Source organism: Mixophyes fleayi, chromosome 8 (assembly GCF_038048845.1).
Source record: "Mixophyes fleayi isolate aMixFle1 chromosome 8, aMixFle1.hap1, whole genome shotgun sequence".
NCBI classification, from domain to species: domain Eukaryota; kingdom Metazoa; phylum Chordata; class Amphibia; order Anura; family Limnodynastidae; genus Mixophyes; species Mixophyes fleayi.
In genome coordinates this window covers 59,738,973-59,764,126 of record NC_134409.1, presented here as the reverse complement: position 1 = coordinate 59,764,126, position 25,154 = coordinate 59,738,973, and the positions used below count along the sequence as shown (strand labels likewise).

General features: G+C 41.6%; 1 protein-coding gene across 3 annotated transcripts in view; it reads left to right on the top strand.

The window, feature by feature from the left end:
- LOC142099296 (coagulation factor XIII B chain-like) overlaps positions 1-25,154 on the top strand; it is a 341,745-nt gene that overhangs the window by 83,369 nt on the left and 233,222 nt on the right. For 2 of the 3 annotated variants that reach the window (XM_075182612.1, XM_075182611.1), the window contains exons 7-8: positions 1,690-1,869; positions 17,679-17,861. In XM_075182612.1, coding sequence (XP_075038713.1) covers positions 1,690-1,869; positions 17,679-17,861 — 363 coding nt within the window. The remainder of the gene's footprint in view (positions 1-1,689; positions 1,870-17,678; positions 17,862-25,154) is intronic. The other variant, XM_075182613.1, reaches the window with a different exon arrangement.

The window sequence follows — 25,154 nt, the reverse complement described above, 5'->3', positions numbered from 1 at the left end:
TATGTCTATATATGAAAGATTGGTACAAATCAAAGTCAGCTATCAAGTTAGATGTACAAACTTTGTTGTTTAGTGTAAAGATGCATTAATCAAATCTATTGCTATATGTACCAGCATTCCCAGTTGGAAAACTGGAATATTTTTGCTGATGTAATGATTCAACCAGACCGTGCACAGGTCTTACCAAGACACAACCCAAATGAGAAGGCTACAGCTTACTGCATTCAAAAGTATGCTGCTATGCATGCACAATACAAAAATGGGTACACATGGACCTCTCTGACCTGAAAACAATTACAATAAATGTTGGCACTGTACTGTATTACAACTAATAAATATATTAATGTGTGCTAAATCTGTTGAGTGGCAAATCATCTTTCACAGCCAGGCTAAATCAATTTTCATAATTTAGCTTTGAATAAAGCAAAATATAATTATTGAAGGAATTTTGTGTAAATTTTTTTGCCGCAGGTTTCATATTCATTGCTCATATAAAGTTAAATATAGTAAACATGGTATAACATGTATTAACCATGTGATATAGGACATTTGATGCATTGTTATCCAAATAAAAAATGAAGATAGGAAAAAAAGAGATTTTTTTTATAATCAAGTTAAATTAAACGTCTGTGGAGCAGGTCATTGGTAAAAAAAAACACATGCGATGTGTTAGGATTATTGGTGGCAAATTATTTAGGTTAAAGATGGGGTTAGCATCTTAATTTGATCTTTAAATGTCCACTATACCCCCTAAAATTTAAATGTTCAGACATGAACATAAATACATTATTTAGCGTTAATCTGATTTTTTTTTCATTGCAGTTTTTAGACAGTTGAAGATCTTTCCACATCTTTAGCACATTGTCCTTATAGATCAAAAAGCTGGAACTATAGACATTTCAGCTGTGGTTATGTTACTGGCCTTGTCTCTGTGTGTGCATCCACCATTCAACACAGTGCACTTTTGTAGTACAAGTCTACAAAGCTGACAATCATTGTCTGATTAGTTATGAAACACCTCCCATCGAATATGCTGCAGAGGGGTGAAAGTGGATATATTTACTTTAATATAAACTCTTGTTTCAGGTATTTTACTTATATTATTCAGTTCAGGAATTTCAAATGTATTGGTGTCAAATAATGGTTTTACTTGCTAGAAAAAAAAATGTAATTTAAAAGTAAGTATATTAAAACATAATTTAAGTCAGTGGTAATGTTTTTTTATTTTAATAATAATTAACATGGTATACAGTCCTGTGCTTCGCCTTCTACATGGTTACAGTGGTCCTGAATGATGTGTTATATCTGTATATTTCACATTAGGGAAAATATTATCTATTGCATTGCAGTTAAAAACATGTCCAACAAAACAAACTGTATACAGATTTGGAGAATATATGTAGAATTCCATGCAACATAAAAACAAGAGCATTAGTTGAATTGATCCATAATAAAGGATAGAAGATATAAAATGAAGATATGAATGTATGGCATCTACTGTATGATGTTTTTACAATCCAATATATCTTATGTCAAGCTCTGAATGTCAAAAAGATGGCCTTCAATCCTTAGCTATGGTACTGAATGAGCCACAGTTAAGAAATTATTACGCATAATTTTCTTTATAAACTGTATTATATATTTAAAAAGTCAGTGTTTTATTCAATTTCATATGTTGTATCCCTCTAGAAATCACTTGCGACCCTTATCAACAAGTGAAAAATGGTAAATTGATAAAAGACAAGGATGTTTACAGAGAGGGAAATACAATTAAATTTGTATGTGATGATTATTATACAATCGAGCATAGCCCAAATGATCCCAGGGTATGCACATCAAATGGCTGGTCTCCACCACTAAGTTGTATTAGTAAGTACATTTACAAATAATTATGCTTTGAATTAATATTTGTGATTTTCATGTTATATATTTCCTATGCTATTTATAATATACCATGCAAAATACCTATCCTACTTCTTCTAGAAACAATTCTTGAATATTTGTTTCTGACTCAAGCGCAATACAATATATGCGGCAAGCTTGCCTAGTTTTACTACTTTGCTTCTGGAAAATCCACCAGCAAGGTAATAAAAGCATACTGAATTGGGCTTGTTGATATGGTTTGTGGTAAAAAATGGGTGGTCTTTGCCCACCTCAGTACACCGCGAGTAGCAAGTGTGTCATGGCCCTACCCAATTTGTGGCAGGTAAGCACTCCCAAGAGAATTGCCTGCTCTCTCAGATGCCCGGGAGTCTCCCCTAATTCAGACATCTCCCAGATATTCTGTGAGAGTAGGCAACTATAATACATACATTATGTGGTAAAAGTTTAATAAAGATCCTGGGAGTTTCTGAAATGCTTTTGTTGTCACACTTGCAATACGGTAAAATATCTAAATATTTGACACCTTGCTGACTACGTTCTTTCAGTGTTGCTTCAAAAGGCAGACCATTCTCATACAATTACTGTTGCTGTGACACAGATCAAAAGGTAGAACTGTTTAGAATCACTGTGTGGGCACTGACAGACATTTCTTCTCTCACTGAAGCAGGAAAAATGACTGGGGACTGACAACATGGTACTTTTATAGAGTTTTGGACATGTAATGGTGTCTATAACAACAACAAAAGGAGAGTTGCGCAAAAATTGCCTGGTAAAACATTTATTAAATCAGATCACGTGAGAGTAACCTATATAAAACCTTCATAGATCAATAGGTATTTGTCTCATAACAGTATTAACATATAAAATTGGTAGAAATATAGATATAAACAATGCTTATGAGGAGTAAGGCATAAAGCATTAACATCACATGGCTTCCAATGAGAAAAACATTTGATCAATTAGCACTTAACCCTTAATAGATAGTATCCAGTTTAAATAAGGGTATCCAATTGCTGAGTCAGTTGAAGTTACAAATACGAGTAACTCTTTGGGAATCCTTAACAGCCGTAGAGAAATCCAATAAAATGTCACTTCCAGTAAATAACCTGTAGGAACAGAAGTTGCCTCTTTTTGTGAAGAGGTATAGCTTCAATGTCACAAAATGCGATTATAAATCATATGTCCGCAAACAAGTTGTAACCATATAACTGGGGTTTGAAAATGATAAGGGTATGTAGTAGATGAAAGCTTCTTACCGCCTGGACGGCTAAACATCGGCAGACATCACGTATCTCCACAAAAAAGCATGTGTTCTTACCACCAGCAGATAATATCCTCACATCAAGGAGCAGTGCTATGTTAGGCTACTGTTTGATGAATCAATCCGGAGACGGACTGGATGTCCTCTTCGGTGCGCACCAATCCGGATAAACTATACAAATCACGTGACCAAGGGTTCCGTTTGTAATACAAACTAACTTATCCCTTTGTTGGGCTCACGATAACTCGGGTAATATAAACAGAGCAAAATAGCAGCTCAAATAGATAGAAGTTCCATCACGGGTAGAGAACAGTTCATTCCCATCGATACATGGACAATGTCTAATCGATAGTACAGGCAGCAAACACAAAGCGTCGCGTTTCATCTGATACACAGACTTTCGCAATGGTGTCTGTTTCCTTTCTATAACTTTACTGTGGTCTGATTTTATATTTGATCATTTTTTATAGATTTGCCATATCTTGTACAAATCAGACGGTTTGTGAATTCATCATGTTTGTCCAAATGTAAAAAAATATTATATATAGATTTCTATAGTACTTAGTATTAGATTTTTGCAGACCCCTTTGTTTTGGTTTTGATTCTAAAACCATCTTCGTGTTTTGGACAAAAATCCTCATGGGTTTTGGTATTAGTTTTGGATCTGGATTTAATTAGAAGTTGTGAAAAATAGGTAAAATCTTGTGATTTTGGGTCGTTTTTGTTCCTACATTACTATGTATAGCATTAACATTTATTTACAGTCATTTACAGTCTATTTTCTAATGATATCTTCACAATTGCCACCCCACAACTGCAATGGTTTGAGATTATCACTGAAACATATAAAATGTGGAATTCCACCTCCTTACTACCTCTTGCTTATTGTGATACATATGTTTGACAGTTACATAATCTATATTTATATTGTCGACACCATAATATAGATATGGTTGGAAAATCAACAGTAATGTCATCATCAGTATTATTAGGTGGGCAATTTGAATGTAGCTAGTATTGTTAGGTGGACAATTCAATTGTAGACAGTATTTTTAAGTTGACAATAATATCCCTAACCCTAACCCCAACCCTAAACAGATAATACTGAATTTGAATTGTCCACCTAATAATACTGTCAATCATGTGAATTAAATAACTAGTTATTAACGGAATGTCTAGTCATCAACTGCAAACCTTCTTGCTTCAGTTGGTGGCATGTCAGGTCATTTTTTTGTTGCTGCAGCAATGATCTACATGCGGTCGCTGAATGGAAAAAGTGCCCAGAAATTTTGCGGGCCACAGACAGCATCTCCTGCACCAACCCCTCATTTGTTAAGAAACTCTGATCAACCAAGTTTTGTGTGCAAAGCAGGGGCGCACGCAGGGGGGTTTCTGGTTCTCCAGAAACCCCTCCCCTCCGCGAACGAACGGCACTAAGTACAGCAGCACTGTACTGTACAGCAGCCGCGGCGCTGTCAATGAAGCGTCCGCGGCGGTGCTGTATTGTAGTATTGTAGTAGTATTGTAGTTTTTTTTTTTTTCTGGAAGTAGCATTTGTAGGAGAAGCTGAAGCAGGAATCGTGACATATGAGGCTTGAACTGACAGCTTGCTCACTAGAAACTGTTTGCATGTGTGAAGATTTGTGTCAGGTAAAAAGAAAGACATTATATATCACTTAAACCTAGGATCAATCATGGTTGCCAAAATGTAGCGATCCAATTTCAAGAAGCTGCACACACTTGCGTCCTGGCAAAGTGAATAAAGAATGTGATCTTCTAGGCCATCATACTTTATAGAATCGCTAAATTTCATCTCCTTCATGTTCTCCTGCTGCTTTACCAGTAGTTTTTTTAGGGGCATGACTTGACTGAGGCTGGCAGTGTCTGAACTCACTTAATTTGTTACAATTTCAAATGGATTCAGTAGCTTGCATAAAACATAGAGGATTCTCAAGTGTGTTGGATTAAGGTAACATGTCCCCCTCTCCCCATCTCATGGCTTTATGTGTAGGTCTTGATGACTTGTTGCTGTTCCACTAGTTGTTGGTGCATATAAAGTGTGGAATTCCACCTTGTTACTCCCTTTTGCTTCAGATGCTGGCATAGCAGATGATATTTTTTTGCAACTGCTGCAATATTGTACATGCGGTCACTAAATGTCAAAAATGCCCAAAAATATCATTGGGACACGGGCAAAATATCTTGCACTGACTTCACATTTTTAAAAGAAATTCTGCACCACCAAGTTTATTACGTGTGCATAACATGGTACTGAAATTCACCCAATCGTAATGCACAAACAATGTTGACTCCGTTATCATCAGTGAGGAATCCTGAGGAGAGTCTTAGTGGGTTCATCCATTTTGCTATGATATTTCTGAGTTTTTCCAACAGACTGACACCAGTATGTTTGTGAAAGCAGCAATACAAGGTGTAGCTTTCCTGTGAATGACCTGGCACTACTATGCTGAAAGGATGAGGAGAATGATGATGAAGCTACTAGCGCTGCTGCTGTTGATGGCAATACACATACCCAGTGGGCTGTCACGGTCATGTAGTCTTTTGTTTGACCAGTACTGTTTGTCTACATATCCAAGGTTTGTGGATAGTCTGTACAATGGTATTTTCTAGGGACTGAATTAGTTTTTCTTCAGTATCCCAGTACAGCTGAGGAATTGCTGTATGGGAGAAATGGAATCAGGATGGAATTTGGTAGCATGGACACATGACCTAAACTAACTGGCTAAAGGCATTGATGGCGGAAATTGGAAGCACATCCAATGATAACATAGCTGTCATGGCTTTAGTGATTCTCTGTGCAACAGTGAGTGCTCAAGTTGCTCTTCAGCCTCAGTGTTCTTTCATGCACTGATGTGAATGTTTTGGAGGTGGCACACAGATGCATGATCTTGCTGTGTACACTGTTTTGCAATGGACATTCTAGTACATGTACCAGCAGTAGAAGTATCACTACTAGCAAAAAAGTGGGCATGGTATGAGCCTCTTCTTGACACTGCAGGAGATGTATGGAATGTTAGCTATTTTTTTTTGGACAAATCACTACATTGATCAGAAAATTTTCCCTTAATCCTTACATTAAGAGTTGATGTTTACTTTGAGATTTACAATCAGTGTTTGGATTTTGAAAAAGCTTTCCAGTTTGTTGCCAAATGACCTTAATTACTAGTGATTAATGGTTGACAATAGGAGTAATGCTACTTGAAGTTGGAGCTACTTGTAGCTATCGCCATACCAGGTGAGTGCCCAAAGACATAAGGAAAGAAGGCAATGTTACCTTACAATTCTTCCGACACTGCTCAACAATGTAATTCAAATGTAAACAATTGGTTATTTTTTTAAAAAAAATCTATTTTTTTGGGACTGTGCTCCTTTATGAGAGTTAACGAGCAGCCTGTTTTTGGCTACTTACTAAAGATGTCACTCATAGTGCCTCTCACACAACTGCTTTCAAATTGAAACATTTGGGATTTTAAATGCATGAAATTGATTTATTTTTTGGGGGTGCTCTGCTGAGCCCCCTGCTTTTTCTCCACTAAATAGTTTAGATGTCTATACTGTATCTACTATGAAATACTATAACAACAAGCATTAGCCACTGCTTCTTCTCTTTTCACTCTTTAACACCAAGTTGACCAGTACACAATTCTAGCAGCCTGATCACTAAATAAACAGCATCAAATCACAGCTATTTCAATATAAATTGCATCTTTACCCTGTCCAACCATCTCCAAGCAATTTTCTTAGCACATAATTGCAGCCAACCTCCTACCCATATGCTATCACTTCTAAAATTGAAGTTAAGAATAAGTTGAGGGCTTTGAATAAAAGCTTTGAGCCAAAATTTGCGAGATCTAACATTTTACCGAAATTTTCAGATCTAAATTTGAGAGAGAAACCGAGTCATGACTCAATTCATGACCTGTAGTTTTACAAACCAAAATGTTTACAAAACCACAACACCCTCTTTAAAACCACTAACATGTATTAAAAATAATAAACCCACAATAAAGACAGTAAACACCCTCATTTACACCATATATTTTTATTAAAAACAATAAATCCCCAATATACTTACCACTGAATTTGGATGCGGTCATCTTATTGTGTAACAAAGTGGATTTATGTTTCAGAGAGAGAGCTATAGAGGAAGAGATAGCTCGCCGATCAATCTATAGGCTAGTTCCGCACTCTGTCTCACTTTCTTCAATACCTGGGGGTAAATGTATTAATGTCCGGATTCTTCAACTCCGGCGTGTTCAGCGTCTTCGGCGATTAAATTTAAAGCGGTGCTGCATTGTAAAGGGAAACTTCTGTACTTCAATGGTCATACACTATGGTGGTGTCACGGGCACTAGGAGTCTTTACCCAGGGATCACCAGGTGATGGGCTTACCAGAGCAGTATAGATGGTAATATGGTACTCTGGTAGCGGGGTGATCACGGAACAGGAGACAGCAGATGATAGAGATGCTCGTGAAAGTCTATGACTAGCAGCACTGGTAATATATATGTAGAAATACACGAGGAACTGAATGGACAAAGGAACGTGAGGGTAGTCAGTGGTCTGCGGTAGCAAGTTGTACCACTGCTATAGTGAGGAGGAATGTCCAACAGCAACAAGGAGGTGATGAGAGTCAGCGGTCTGCGTTAGCAAGTTGTACCGCTGTCTGGGTGAAGGAATGAAATCCAAGTGGAGGTATCCGGGGAGTCAGTGGTCTGCGTTAGCAAGTTGTACCACTGCTATGTGAGGGGATACTGGAACAGGTGACACAGGAAACAGGGATCAGTGGTCTGCCTCTAGCAAGTTGTACCACTGAATATATATGTGAGGAGGAGCACGGGGAGAGACTGCAATACAGAGGATACACGGGCACCTTGAACTTGATCCACAATGACATGCACAATATAGTAATGACTGAACAGCACTGCAATAATACAAAGTCACAGAAAGTATCCGGGCAAAAGATAACACAGTCAATGATGGCAATAGTCTCAGCGGATAGTAAACTCCAGAGGAGAACAACTCAGTCCAGCAAGATATGCAATACACCAGCACAGTCAATGAGAAGTATGCATACCGTGGTTCAGGAGCAGGCTGTCAGACAGGAGTGCAGAGATACCTGAACGGTTGGAGGCCGGCAGGATGCGGAGTCCCTGGAGGGTGAAGCGGTAATCAAGTAGGTGCAGCGCACAGGTAGGTAGACCAGCAGGGAAAGCAACAAATACTCAGGAAGCAGTAGTATGTAGAACTGGACTCCTGGAGGACCCTGAAGAGTAGCGATGGTCTAGCCGAGATGAAAGTAGCGAGGTGTAGGTCCGATGCAGACTGGCGAGTAGACACCGGCAGGAACACTGAGAAGCACGGAGAGCGGATCAGCTGCTGCAGACACGAGAAGAACTGAGGAGTAGCAGCCAGCAGGACTCTGCGGGTACACGGAGGTAGCGGATAGAAATCAGCAGATGCAGTCACAATGAAACACGGGAGAGTAGAGCTGAGCTGGAACTGTTGAGCACGGTGAGCAGCGGATAGGAATCAGCTGTTGCAGACTCGAGGAAACACAGGAGAGTTGAGGTGAGCTGAAGACTGTAGTGCACGGAGGCAGCGGATAGGAATCAGCTAAACAGTCACGATGAAACACAGGAGGGTTGAAGTGAGCTGAAGACTGTAGTGCACGGAGGCAGCGCATAGGAATCAGCTAAACAGTCACGATGAAACACAGGAGGGTTGAAGTGAGCTAAAAACTGTAGTGCACGGAGGCAGCGGATAGGAATCAGCTAAACAGTCACGATGAAACACAGGAGGGTTGAAGTGAGCTGAAGACTGTAGTGCACAGAGGCAGCGGATAGGAATCAGCTAAACAGTCACGATGAAACACAGGAGGGTTGAAGTGAGCTGAAGACTGTAGTGCACGGAGGCAGCGGATAGGAATCAGCTAAACAGTCACGATGAAACACAGGAGGGTTGAAGTGAGCTGAAGACTGTAGTGCACGGAGGCAGCGGATAGGAATCAGCTAAACAGTCACGATGAAACACAGGAGGGTTGAAGTGAGCTGAAGACTGTAGTGCACGGAGGCAGCGGATAGGAATCAGCTAAACAGTCACGATGAAACACAGGAGGGTTGAAGTGGTCTGGAAACCACAGGAGAGTTGAAGTGGTCTGGAAACCACAGGAATCAGCAGCGCTGAATACACGAGGAAACACAGGAACACCTTCAGAGGCTCATGGGGAATGAGACTCCAAGATCAGGCAACGAGGTATGGAACTCAGGTGCTTTAAATAGGGAGTGTTGCCTGATCAGCCAATTAACTAAAAGGAACAGGTACTGAAGGTTTGAAAGGGATGCGCATGCGCAGACCCTCAGGATGATGGACGGCCACGGTTCCTAAACACACGGGAAGAAGCACTCACAGTCTGGTGAGTGACAGGTGGGATATTCCATCAATTTGGGACCACTAGATAGAGATTATATGACCACAACTAGAAGTTAGGGCTCTGAATATCATAGTGGGTCATTTCTAAAATTCTGGACCTCTATATACGGATATTATGACCTTAATGAGATGCTAGGGTGAATAGAGCTCTGCACTATAATTAATTAACAGCAAGGACGTCTCCCCTGCATCACAGGGAACAACACTTTGGGTGTTTACACACTCCGTTGGGGAGATTGGTGGATGTAAGCATTTGAGACTATATACTGTTTAAACATCATTCTTGTAACAAGATATATAAAAATAATAAATAAAAGAATATAAAATAAATAACAACTTAGTCTCGTATTTTATTTCCAACAAGCCTATCCTAATTTTGCCTTTTTTCACGTATAATGAAGGAGATACTAATGATTCCCAATATGTGATATCTGTGCATGTATTATAAGAAGTAATAATAACTTCTAGTAAGTGTGGGGAAATAATACTAACCCCTGATTGATATAATGGTGACTGTACATATTTCAGGATATATCTCGGTGAGACTGAATACATTAGTTAATCTGGTCTAATAATATGAAATCTCCACAATAATTCAATTGGAGATCAGACCAATTATCATAAATTTAGCTATATATTCATTAAATCAAGAAAATGATCAGCAATTGATCCCCTATGGGTCTATTTTGATTTTTTATTTCTTTAACACTTTATTTCTATCTTTTGCGGTACTATATATTTTAAATTCGCCTATTCTGATGACATTCTGGATATTTGTCTAAATTTTAAATAATTCATTAATAAAGTTGATCTTATCTATATATAGTAAATTAGCAATAAAGTTGATTTTGTTTATATAAAATCTCTTTGTGGACAGGAGTGTTTCGGTTGATATTAATTATCGACTGACCCTCTTCTTCTTACTTTCTAGATTTGTCTAGTTTGGAGAGCACCCCCTCACTTTTTATATTTTATGTATTTGAGGTTTGTCCTTACCTTAGAGCGGATTGGAAACTCCCCCTTTTTTCTTTAGGTATACAGAGTGGTCAGGGGGTATATAGAGAGAAATGGGGTATATAGAGATGCATGTATATACAGAGGACAGAGGGTATATAGAGATGTAGGTATATGGAGAGGACAGGGGATATAGAGAGAGATACAGGGGGTATAGAGAGAACAGGGTATATATAGAGAAATACAGGGTGTATAGAGAGAATGGGGTATATACAGAGGACAGGGGGTATATAGAGATGCAGGTATATAGAAATGCAGGTACATAGAGAGGACAGGGGGTATATAGAGATACAGGTTCATAGAGAGGACAGGGGGTATATAGAGAGATGCAGCTATATAAAGAGGACAGGGGGTATATAGAGAGATGCAGGAATTTAGAGAGGACAGGGGGCATACAAAGAGCACACTACAGCACCACACTACACCCATACCAACTCTGCACCTACCCCTTCACACTACACCCATACAGCACTGTGCTACACCCCTCGCACTGCACCTCTACAGCACTGCATCTACCCCCTCACTCTACAACTCTACAGCAATGCACCTACCCCCAGACACTACACCTCTACAGCATTGCACCTACCACCTCACACTACACCTCTACAGCACTGAATTTGCCACCTCACACTACAACTCTACAGCACTGCATCTGCCCCCTCACACTACACCTCTACAGCACTGCACCTACCCCCGGACACTACACTACTACAGGACTGCACCTACCCCCGCACAGTACACCTCTACAGTACTACATCTATCACCTCACACTATAGCAGTGCACCCCTCACACTACACCTCTAGAGCACTTCACTACAACCCTACAGCACTGCGCTGACCTCCTCACACTACATCTCTGCTCTACTGTACTACACCTCTGCATCACTATACATACCTGCTCACACTGCACCCATTTGCTCACACTGCACCAATCCCCTCACACTACTGTAGGCCTCTAGAGCATTGCACTACACCTTTCACACTACACCTCTACAGCACCGCAACTACCTCCTCACACTACACCTTTACAGCACTTCACTACACCCCTCACAAGCCCCTTAATGACACCAAAATATCAGCCTATAACCTTTATCCTTAAACCTAACGAAGACACATGGACTGCAACTAGTATCAGTCTCTTCACACATGAGAACTGTACCCCTAATTATACACCCCTCAGTTAATTCTCTACACTGCATCTCAAGCACCCCTCCCACACTGCATATCTCATTTCACTGCTTCACTTATGCACCCATCAAACTACACTCCGCACAAACTTTCCTGCACTCCTCACCTGCTTCTCTGCTCCCCTCGCACTGCACTCCTCACCCGCTTCTCTGCTCCCCTCGCACTGCACTCCTCACCCGCTTCTCTGCTCCCCTCGCACTGCACTCCTCACCCGCTTCTCTGCTCCCTTCGCACTGCACTCCTCACCCACTTCCAGGGCCTCCTTCAGGGGGAATACGGCCAGACACACTTGTATGTCCGTTCCCTTAGTCTGAACGAACTGTCCCTCGTAAACCTGCAGGTACAAGGTGCCTGTAGGCTGGGAGCTCCCAGTTCATTTGAGAGAAAAGCATTAAAATGCACATTGTGGAAATTCTTAGTGTTTACCATAATACCATAAGGAAAACCAATAAAGACACGGACACCAGATTAACGTTGGAATAAAATATTATTTATTAAATGACTAATATTAAAACTAAAGGGGCTGAAAGGCGGACGAGAGCAGGGCAGTCAGCAAACACAAAACCAATAACGGTGGAAAGGTCAGACCATTGTACCACCAACCCAGGATCATACCTTATCTATTGGCCGGTGCAAAATATCTGTCCAACGGCAAGACTACACCCCCCTTTTAACCGCAAGTAAAACCTTAAACATACTGGCCCAGAGTCCCATTCACTGGACCCAACACATGTGATGACAACACAATCCAAAGGGGGAGTAGTGACCTATGACGAGATAACCCAAGCACCATATGCAAACTTACCGACTGCACTGCTCTCCCACCTAAAAGAAACCAAATATACAAAACCCAATAATTGCTGGGTGGGCGGGAGGAATCCGGAAACAGAGAGGGGGAAATGGTGGAGAACTTTCACCTATATAAATTCCAGACCACCCCCCTCCTCTGCCTTATTGGTTAAAGATAAAAGCAGCCCATAGGCTAAACACCTAATCACTCACCCACGTGATTTTAACTGCGTTTAGGCTGATGGCCACACTTCCCAGAGGCAGGGTGGCATGTGAGATAAAAGTTGGTGGGCAGCTGGGCATGTTAGAGAAAAGCTGTTGGGCATATGATATGGGGTGTGGGTGCACAAGTTTGGGGAGGGCACAGGTAAAAGGGTGCATAAGTGTAATATTATAGTACAGTACATGTAATACACAGCGCAATATGTGATATTATAGTTCAGTACATGTAATACACAGAGCAGTGTTTGGTGTCACAAAGCAGTAAGTGATATTATAGTACAGTACATGTAATACACAGAGCAGTGTATGGTGTCACAGTACAGTATTATAGTATAGTATACGTAATAGACTGAGCATCTTCGGGTGTCAGATTATTGTGGCACGCAGTAGATGGAGCAACACATGTTTTATAAATATAAATACATCTGGGTAAATGTGTACATAGTAAATTAATCTGCTTGGTATGGTCTTATTCTGACGATCTGTATTGTTAATTTACCTGCATATTGCTGGCAGAGCGATGAAGGTGCTATTATACAACTGTCATGGTTACAAGCCCCCAGGAAAGGTCAGACAAAGATTATAGTCAACGTGTGTAGGGTTGTCATAAATAGGTCAGGGTAAAGTCACTGTGAGAGATAATGTATACTAGACCAATACGGCTGACAGGGTAGAATGCACACAGCCCTGTATATGGCTGTGGTTCCTGCTCTCCTCATCTATCTCAGCTGATAGCAGGTACGTAGGTCATGCTTTTCCCTCCCCTCCTTTAGCCAGCACAGCATCAACCCCCCCGCTAGACTCTCAGCTCCACAGGCTGCTCCACCAGGTGCAGTTAAAGCTACCACAGCTGAAGATGTGTACTGCTCACTGTATACATCATCAAACTTCTGCTGGAGTCTATTTCATGCACCTGCATCTGACATTGCAGAACCCCTTGTCCCTGACTGGTGGGGAGAATCCTTCCCTTCCACAGTGCATGACGTCACTTCTGTTATACTCTTTTACCTCCATAAATAATTTTTACTGGGTGCCAGTAAAGAAGTGTCATTTAAAAAACTTTTGGGAATATGAGTTGTCATGGGAAAGGAAAGCTAGTGCGAATATAAGGGTGACATAAGTAAAAAGCTGGTGAGCATATGGGGTGCATGTGATAAAAACTGGGCATATGGGGTGGCATGTTAGAGATAAGCTGGTTTGGCAGAGGAATGTTGAATTCCCCGTGGGGAAAAACATCTACGTCAGGTACGCAATGTACTAAGCCAAATACCTTGCCCAGGGAATTTCAGCCGTTACATTGGCACCTCCTGCCTGCTAATGTGTCTGCTGAACCTTTACAACATACTCTTCCTAAGCTTTAGCTTCTGACTGGCCACTAGACAAAATGATGCTCATCTCCTAGGCTTGGCCCTGGACATACTCTCTTTATCTGACATTATAGGATAAATTAGGGGAGATATAGAGGACAGCTGCAGTGCACAATTAAAGCTTACAGTTGACTATAAAACAGCCACATAGATCAAAGTAAAGTTGGTAGAGCACAATAACAAGCTAAAAGTGGGCTGCAAAACAGACACAAAGTGCAGAGCAAAACTGTATTGCACAGTGATCAGTGTTTCCCCTCTCTCCCCGAGGAAATCCCACACAGGGAGCTTTAGGCAACGCCAGTTATGAGTCCAAGTACAATAAAATTACATCAAAAGTAGAGGCTGCCTATAACAGCCATGGAAGAAATTGCCCAGCTGCAACGGGCACTTAGAAAAAAACCTGAAGTTCATTCTGGACTTCAAAGGTATAGAAGGGGAGGAGCTTGAGTTTTTGGTGCAAATTTAAAGTGCCCAAGCTCCTGCCACAGCATTGAATACCCGTTCACTATCCAGTGTCCTCCATGAACGAAAGAGAAATAAATGCTGATGGGCAGTGGAGCATGTGAGGTAAAAGATGGTGCATTGGAGGGGTTGTATGTGATAGAAAAGGTGGTGGACATGAAGGTGGGGGGATATCTGAGAAAAGAACATATACTGGGAATGGAGGGTACTAGGTTTAGATGATATCCGAGGCAAAAGTAATTTATAAAAAAAAAATGGTACAGGATAGGTGGTATAGCCAGACAAAAGAGGTGGTAGAGGCTTATATAAATATTCTTGGTTATTATGGATATAAAAAAATAGGATAAACTAGATGGTCCATTGGTTCTTATTTGCTGTCAATTTCTGTTTCTAATTTTGAAATCATAAATATTGTAACTTTATAAAAAGCTATGAAATTCCATAGACAAAAAACCTTACGGTTTAACATGTCCGATTAAGGTTTCTTACACCTATACACAATTTGAATATTAAGGAATTATTGAAACTCTTCCACTTAAACTCCAAAAAGCAATGAAATTACGACGATTAAGGCAGAAACCTTAATGGACGTGTTACTTGCGCAATACAGACATGGTATGCCATCACATCCTGTGGTTAGCTGCAGATTCAGCACTATTATGGAGTGAGATTGCTGTCACTCACAAAATGGTGGAGCTGCTAATTCACAGATTTGTGTGTTCACTGGAATACACACATGCAGTACTATTACATTTTCTTAGTTTAGGTTTACCGTAGTTTAGGGCCTGTGTGTCTTAGAAAGAGACAGTAGAGCTTCATAAAAAAGTAGAACTACAAAATAATTTTAGAGTTAAATTACATTAAATTGGTGTATAATCCTCTGCTTAGTTTGGTTTTCAGTGAGCAATGCTTGCTATTACATTCCTTTACAAGCCCTAAGCTAACTTTTAAGGATACATAAAGCCAACAAGACTTTATCGGGAAATATTTTATCAAACTGCACAATAGTGTAGTCCAAACGCACAGAGAGATTCTCTGCAGGGATCTGTCAGCTGCAGGAACCATATTTGGTGAAGAGGCATGTATTGCAGGTATATTTTAGGAGTAGGCACAATATTGGATGGAGGAATGCTCTACAAGGATCTGTCAGGTGGGGTTAGTATGTGGAGTGGAGGGATGCTCTGCAGGGGTCTGTCAGCTGCAGGGAGTGTTTTGGGTGGAGAAATGCTCTGCAGGATTCTTTTGGGAGCAGATACTGTTTGGTGATGAGCTATGTTCTGCAGGTATACTCTAGGAGCAGGCACAGTCTTGGAAGGAGAAATGCTCTATAGGGGTATGTCTGGAGTAAGTATTGTGTTTCGGGAGGAGGGATATTCTGCAGGGATCTGTTGGGAGCAGGTACAGTGTTGGTGGGAGGAATACTATGCAGGGATCTCTCAGGAAGGGTTAGTATGTTGAGTGGAAGGATGCTCTGCAGGGGTCTGTCAGCTGTGGCGATTGTTTTGGGTGGAGGGATGCTTTGCAGGAATCTTTCGGGAGCAGATACTGTTTGGTGATGAGCTATGTTCTGCAGGTATATTCTAGGAGCAGGCACAGTCTTGGATGGAGAAATGCTCTACAGGGTTTTTGTAGTTCTACTTTTTTATGAAGTTGCTCTACTGTCTCTTTTTAAAAAACGCAATAGTTCTGCATGGGTGTATTCCAGTGAACACACAAATCTGTGAATTAGCAGCTCCACCATTTTCTGAGTGACAGCAATCTCACTCCATAATAGTGCTGAATCTGCAGCTAACCACAGGATGTGATGTCATACCATGTCTGTATTGCACAAGTAACACGTCCATTAAGGTTTCTGCCTTAAACGTCGTCATTTCATTGCTTTTGGAGTTTGAGTGGAAGAGTTTCAATCAATTTCTTAAATTTTAAATTACCGGTATGTATAAGTGTAAGAAACCTTAATCGGACATGTTAAACCGTAAGGTTTTTTGTCTATGGAATATATTCTACCTCTTGACAGTTGCCATTGTAATGAGATAATCAATGGTATTCACTTCACCTGTCAGTGGTTTTTAAAGTTGTGGCTGATCAGTGTATATTTTGCAATATCTTTATCAAGTATTGTTTTATCACTTACTTACCATATAGCTTTTCCTTTGCTGTAATTGCAAATTGCACTAACTTAAATTGCATTAAAAAATAATGTGATAAAATATTTTGATTAATTTACAGAATGTTAAAGAATGTTACTAAGATAAGTAACAAGACTATCAGGGGATTTTAGTAAACTAGATATCCCTTAAAATGTGTATATCATTATGGACTTAGGCTAGATACACCTACAGAAAATTTCTCCGATATTGTTAATGATTTTACCAACGCCTGAAAGTCCCGATCAGCTTGCCGATTCAAGTGTACCCACTATACACATTTTACAAGACTTGCCTTCAGATATGTGTTGATCAGCTGAAAAGATCGTGACTCTGTAAACTCTGTAGAGATCTGTCTACACTGCTGGTCGTGAGTGCATACACACTTTGATTTTTAGTCCATTTATAAAATCAAACCAAACAATGTGATGTGCTTGGAAACAATAAAACATGATCGTTGGAGCGTTCATACAAATGTGATATCTGACCTAACACTCATTAATTGTGTAATTGGCACAATAATTGGCTGAAAAACTTGAAGTGTGTACCCAGCTATAGTAATACTTAATCAGTTAAGTATATTAATGGAGCTCTGGTCAGTGCTTCAATCGTGCTTAAACAACACCTGTGCACTCCTGAGCTTTTGAAGCTTAATTAATTTAAGTGAATGATATCTCATAGTTCTGTACAAACACACTTTAAATGTGGAAATACATCAGCCTCGCTGACCTACAAATCTGTTACAAAAGTTTTACCTGATTAAAATGTAGTTATTCATTTTAAGTTCTTCATGACAGATTGGTATTTACATTGAAAACTTACACTATTTCACTGAAAAGCCTGGAACATGCATTTTTCCTAGATAACAAATCTGGTATTTTCTTTTTGCAGATAAAAAATGTGAAAGACCTGAAATAAAAAATGGATGGCTTCATTCTTATTATAGTTTTCCATCACACCCTGGTGCTACTGTGGGTTATAGATGTAATACAAATTTTCTAACACCTAACAGAAGAGAAGATGGATCAATATATTGTGCTGCAACTGGATGGCGTCCTGAACCAAAATGTTCAAGTAAGCATTTGTCAAATCTAAATCAGATTGTTCACCTCTAAGTGTCAGTTTATCAGTTATGAGCTCATTATCTGGAGAGAATTAAATACGCTGCATGGATTGCGTGTACAATTAGCTCTGCTTTATTAGTTACAAGTCCATATCTATATAGCACAAAAATAAGATTTTTACTGACCGTAAAATCCATTGGGAGACACTGCGAGACATTGGGGTATAGTAGTGGGCTCAGAAGTCTTGTCACTTTAACTGCTAAGTCTTTGGACTCCTCCCCTACTTAACCCCTCCTCTCCAGAGAGATCCTCAGTTTTGAACAACCAAGAGTGAACGTAAAGGAGGTAATATAACCTGGCAAGGTCTTAAACTATAAAGAACCATAACCAAAGTTTTCACACACAGAAATACACACAGAGCAAGGGAGGGTGTGCAGTGTCCCCCAATGGAGTCAGCGAAATTAATTTTACCGTGAGTGAAAATCTTATTTTCTCTTCACTGCCATTGAGGGACACTGCGAGACATTGGGGATATACCAAAGCTTCCTCAAGGGTGGGAATGCTCTGGACCAGCTGCACGCAAAACCTTGCAACCAAAGCTTGCATCAGCCGATGCAAAGCCTTGAAGTCTGTAAAATTTAGTGAAAATGTGGACGGAAGACCAAGTTGCCGCTCCACACAACTGCTCCGCCGATGCCCCGTGCCTAGCCGCCCAGGAGGCACCTACTGCCCTAGTAGAATGTGCCTTCAAAATTTTCCAGGACTGACAGAGAAGCTGCAATGTAAGCTTCTCGAATCGTGGATGTGATCCACCAGGCAATTGACTGCTTTGAAGCAGGCCACCTTCTTTTATTGGCGTCCTATAAAACAAAAACTCTTTGTCTTTCTGACCTGAGACGTACGGTCTACATAACCTTGTAGAGCTCGTACCACACCTAAGAACTGCATAGACTCTTCTAAGGGGTCCTTCTTTGTTCGGAATGCAGGGCCAACAATTTCCTTGATTTAGGTGAAACCTAGAAACCACCCTCGGAATGAAAGATGGCTTGGTACGAAGGACTGCCCTATCGGCGTGAAAAATAAGAAAGCTTAAAATTTGAAGAGTGGAATCTCTCAGACTCACACCACAAAATATATGTCTTCCACACTCTGTAATATATGGAAGACGAAGAAGGCTTTCTGGCCCTAATCATGGTAGTTATAACATCCTGAGAGAAACCCCTGGTTTTAAGTATTAGGGTTTCAACAGCCAGGCCGTCAAAGCCAGCTGATCTAAACCTTGGTAAAGGAATGGAGATCTGCCTGCATTGGAAGCCGGAATGGAGGAGCCCCTACTAACAATAGCAGGTCTGAGAACCACGCTCTGCGTGGCCAAAATGGAGGTATTAGAATAGCGGGAACTCCCTCTCTTTTCAACTTCTTTAGAACTCGCGCAATCAATGGTATAGGAGGGAAAATGTATACCATCTGATATGGCCATGGGGTCGACGTGGCATCTACTATTTCCGCCCCTGGGTCTCGAGCTCTTGCACCGTAGCGCGGAACCTGATGGTTCAGTCTGGACGCCAGCAGGACTATGTCCAGGCTGCCCCAACGATCCACCAGAAGGGAGAATATCTGACTGTTCAAAGCCCATTCCCCGGGATGAAGTGAATGTCTGCTGAGGAAGTCTGCTTCCAAATTCCTCACCCTCGGAATGTGAATGGCCGAAATCTTGGGCACCTGATGCTCTGCCCAAGACAAAATGCGCCTGATCTCTCGCATGGCAGCCACACTGCGAGTGCCCCCCTGGTGGTTTATGTATGCAACCGTGGTGGCGTCGTCGGACTGAATCTGAAGCAGTTTTCCTCTTAGGAATTTCTTGGCTCCTATCAGAGCATTGTATACTGCTCTGAGCTCTAGAATATTTATAGGAAGAGAGGCTTCCTGAGGAGATCAGAGACCCTGAAGCCTCAGGGTTCCTGTTACTCCTCCCCACCCCCAACAGACTTGCGTCTGTAGTGACTAGAGTCCAAGACCAGGACTGTAAGGACTGGGCCTTCTCCAGATTGGCCTAGGACAACCACCAGACAAGGGACAGCCTTGCGGGCGTGAACAGACGAATAATCTGCCTGTCTAAATTCTTCTGCAGAGCTAGGACTTTTTCCCTTGGGAGAAAAACTCTCAGAGACTGAGTATCGAAAAGCAGGCCCAGAAAACGCATTTGTTGAGCTGGAACAAGAGATGACTTGGGTAAATTCAACACCCAGCCGTGACTCTGAAGAAACTGTATAACTGTCTGAATATGTTGTGACACAGGAACTGCAGACGGTGCCTTCAACAGAAGGTCGTCTAGATAGGGGATAATTGTTACACCCTTCTGGCGCAGAAGACCGTCCATAATGGCCATAATCTTGGTAAATACTCTGGGAGCAGTAGCCAGGCCGAAGGGGAGAGCCCTAAACTGAAACTGCGCCTCGCCTACTGCAAAACGAAGGAGACTCTGGTGTCCTTCCCATATCGGTACATGTAGGTAGGTATCCTTGATGTCTATGGATGCCAAAAACACCCCTTTCTCTATCCCTGCTATAACCTAGCAAAGGGATTCCATGCAAAATTTTTGAATAGTCAGTTGTTTGTTTAACGACTAAAGATTCAGAATGGGCCGGAAAGACGCATCTGGCTTTGGTACCAGGAAAAGGTTCGAGTAAAAACACTGACCCCTTTCTAGAGGAGGAACCTGAACAACAACCTGCGCTGCTAGAAGCTTTTGAATAGCTTCATGAAGGGCGACACATCTGAGGGGACAAGAGGGGAGAGGGGTGATGAAAAATCTGAGACGGGGGAATGAGCTAGGTCTATAATATAGCCCGTGGACACAATCCCTCGAATCCAGAGATCTGTTGTGGACTTCCACCATTGATCTCTGAACTGAAGAAAGTGTGCTCCCACCTGATGCTCCCCCGAGAAGCTCTGTCACCCTGAGCTCTTCCCTGCTGGGCGAGAAGAACCTCTTGTCGCCGCACCTCTACCTCCTCTGCCTCTACTAGCAGATGGCCTTGAGGCTGAGTACTAGCCTCTATTAAGGGTACCTCCACCACTGGTAAAGCACCGAAAGGAACGAAACCTATCCGGCCAGGGCCTGTTGGAGACAGTAGGGAGAGAAGTGCCCTTTCCCCCCGTAGTCTCTTGAATGACCCTTTCGAGCTCTGCCCAGAATAGGGTTAAGCCGACAAAGGGTAAACACTCTAATGCTCTCTTAGAGTCTGTATTAACTGACCACGTCCATAACCATAGGTTACGACGAGCCGCTACAATAAGAGCGGAGGCCTTAGCATTCACTGACACTGCATCCATGGCTGCATTTGACACATACTCCGAGGTCTCTAGTACATGCTCTGCAAGATTTAAGAGTTCTGTACGAGGAGTATTATCTCTAAGACCCTTAATCAAAGCTTCCATCCATAATTGTACAGCCTTGTTAGTCCAGGGCACAGCCATATTTGGGCTAAACAAGCTTCCCACAGCAGTGTATGCTGAGCGAAGAGCTAAATCACACTTTCTATCTGTATAATCTTTAAGGGGTATCCGTTCTTGGACAAGAATAGCAGAAGATGAAGCTAGATGGGCTACCGAGGTGTCAACCTTAGGTAATGACTCCCATTTTACTGTGTCCTCAGGTGGCAGAGGATAAAGAGATTTAAATTTTCCCGGCATCATAAATTGTTTACTTGGCTTAAGCCAAGCTTCTGAAATAATCTCCAACATCTCTGGAGAATGGGGGAATGTAGTTAACGGAGCCTTAGCTCTTTTAAATAGTGAGACACCCGTGGGCGCTGAGGGTTCAGGATCAGCAAACCCTAATGTATGCCTGATTCCTAGAATTAGACCATCCACACTAGTGGAAACTAAGTCAGAGTCATAACGGCTCTCCCCTTCCGGGTCTAAATCTACCTAACCTTCCTCTGCCGAGGATAGCTGAGAGTACTGATCTAGGTCCAGACTTGTATCAGTAATAGCTCTCTTACCCCTCTGGGAAATAGTTGACAACCTATCTTCCCTGTGGGTAGACCCCGCCTGTGATGTGGAAGCGTTTTCGTCAAACTGACTGCCTGCAAGTGTAACTGGGGTAGTGTTTTCACGTACCTATGTTACCCGCAGCATAACGGTCGTCAGTTTTTCCACACCCGAAGAGAAGGATTGTAGCCAAGGCGAACTGAGCTGTTTTGCCTCTGAACCTACGCAGTACAAGCTGCGCAAAGCACATTTCGGTCTGTGTGTCCAACAGAAAGTTTTATATTACATTTTGCACAGGTAAAATACATTGCAGAAGGCACAGAGTGACCCTTGCGTTTAGCTGTCCCCTTCTCAGCCATTGTCCTGCTTCTTAAAATAATTATTAAAATAAATGCAGATGAAAGAGAGACTGTCAAACTCTGGAGTCTCTCATACCAAAAAAGTCTCTCTTTAAACTACTAGCACATCTCCTAATGCAAAAACCTGTAAGGTACAGTCTGTGAAATTTTACCAAGAAATAACTCACAAAACAAATATAAACCTCCACAAATGACTATAGAATACAAGCCTGTAACACAGCAGGTACCAAAAATCTGTCAGTAGAGGAGAGGCAAAGCAGAGGATCTGGCCAGCACTGACACGCTGCTCACTTCAGTGTCTCCACGAGTAGACTGGGTCCTGCGCGTGGGGAGAACAGCCTGGGAGGAAGGAAGTTATCGTTACCTCTCCTCTCCTTCCTGTTGCTTCTGTCCGCCCTGCTCGCCTCCGCCTTCTGGCCCCATCAAGACCCCGCAAAATGGCCACCATAAAGCGCTGGACTCGCGCTATATAACAAATAATGCCCAGGAGCGCAAGTAATGTAAAGCGGACCAACTCACCTCTCAATGAGTGTGAGTGCTGCTGTGTCCCCTTCTTATTAACTGCTCGTTGCCTAGGGGCGAACGGGGACCTTTCGGCATCTGAAGCAGCGTGGGAGGAGAGGCTGATACGGCTTCATTCCCCTGTCCGCTATTAACAGAGAGACTGTGGCCACTTCTGAGGGCTTCCCCCTCCTTCACACAGCCCCCCCCTACACCTATTTCCAAGGAGAATGCAGACAGAAGGTGTAAGGTAAGTGAGCCCAGGGCTTCACTTACCTGCGCTGGGACCCAGAGTGAGCAGAACTGAGTCCTACTCACTCTCCTGGGTCTTAGGCTGAAGTCCCGCACTGCACCTAAAGGGAGAATAAAATAAAAACATGAAACCTAAAAGACTAACAGAGTATAGGCAGGAGCCCATACTCTAGAGACCTTAGCTTCAAGTGACTAAAAAAAAACTGATGATCTCTCTGGAGAGGAGAGGTTACGTAGGGGAGGAGTCCAAAGATTTAGCAGTTAAAGTGACAAGACTCCTGAGCCCACTACTATACACCAATGTCTCGCAGTGGCAGGGAAGAGAAATCACGTATTACAGAAAACTACGCCCCAAAAGGTTTTAACCACTCACGCTTCCCTTACACAGATCTTGCTACATTCTCACATATTCACACAAAAATACTCCCCAAGGGGGAGTTGTTTATCTCAATCTACTATATCCAAGGTCATAGGCATAGTTTTGTGCAAACAATGAATAACTCCTACATACTAGCTGTATCTAATCTGTCTTTAAGCTATAAGAGAACAAAATAGCTATAAGGCAACAAGATGGCATCAGCTTAGCAAAATCACATATCTCACAGTTTATAATAATTTATATATCCTGATCTTATCTTTTATTATGTGAATGCAAATCTACTATTTAATCTACTATTAGATGAAAACTCAGTTCTCTAATACTACAAATGACAGTTATTGCTATACAGGTTGATTACTGGTTGATTACATTGCTGACTGTGTTCCGGAAAACTAGGCAGCCAATCACTTATGGTAAACAGATTTGTATTCTCTCATGTGCAGAATCTGTGCAAAACTGTTTGTATGTTTCTTTCTGCTTATATAAACAACCTACAATAATCTTTATTGCTTGTGAATACTTGAGCTACAATACATTTCATATCAACATACCTGCAAGTAGTAAAATCTAACTGCCAATTTACTGTTTTAGCTACAAATCAGAATTTCAGGAATGAGGATGGTTGTACTGAGTGATGAACAAAGGGGATCAATAATACTTTTTTACTTCTAACTACTTAATACTTTAAATTTTCCCCCTCTGGGAAATACCAGAGAGTAGGTGAACTGGCAGGGTGTAGGGGGAGATAGTGCCATGATTCGCGTCATTTGGTCCCCCATGGACCCCATCCCACCCACTTCACTATGAAGTAGTCAGTATGAAGGAGAAGTGCCTGCTCCCCCAGGGAGTCTGGGAGACTTTCCCAAAATGTTGGAGTCTCTCCAATATTCTAGTTGAACTACTTACTAATTTATAATCATAGCAAACTGAATGCTTAGTACCAAAATATGTAACTACAATGGAAATGTGGTTATGAACTGTTAAACTGCATAACGTGGATGTCTTTCTTCCCATTCACAATTACCTTCTATTGTAATACTTAAATAACTTATATAAAATAAAGACCTGGAGGCTTTGTAAGGTGGCTAAATAGGTCAGTATATTTTTAATTGAAAATTGGTGGCGAGGAACGTGCACTGCGGGACAACTAACCAACTGATTACCCAAGCCAAGTGTGTGGATGGCCAAATGGCCCTGAATCCACTTAACCAAGGATATAATCCTTTATTGTCTGAACAGTGCTAAATCTGGCATCAGAATGACAATACCCCCTCTAGACTCACATTGTCGTGCCCTAATAAGGCAGGTCAAGACATCCTCCACACGAAAAGATCAAGAGTCACCGTTACCTCAAAGGGGGCAGTGACCTGCGGGCAAAATTCTATAGCGCCATATGTATCAGCCGCTGATCGCAGTGCCTTCCTACCAACTGTGCCTGCTCTGTGACAATGAGAAAAAAACATGGGATAAACAGCGTAAACTATCAAACCTTCAACCCTATCTTGTGAAGAAGAATGAGGCAGCCTGGCAGCCAGGGAGAAACTATTTATTAATCGAGGACACTCTCACCTTTTGATATTGGTCGGCCTGGAACTGAGAAATATTAGCTCGTGCAGGTAAGTGTAAGATTAGAGATACACACGTGTGTATTTAAGTGCTTTCTTCTAAAGTGACACTCTTGTCATAGTTACTGTTAAGGAAATTACTATTTTGCATGGGAAGCAAACTTTATGTATGTGGAGAGACACAAAAGAAGCAATATATCTGTGAACTGCTCAGTGAGTGTTCTTCTTGCAAAGAAAGTAACGTAATAAAA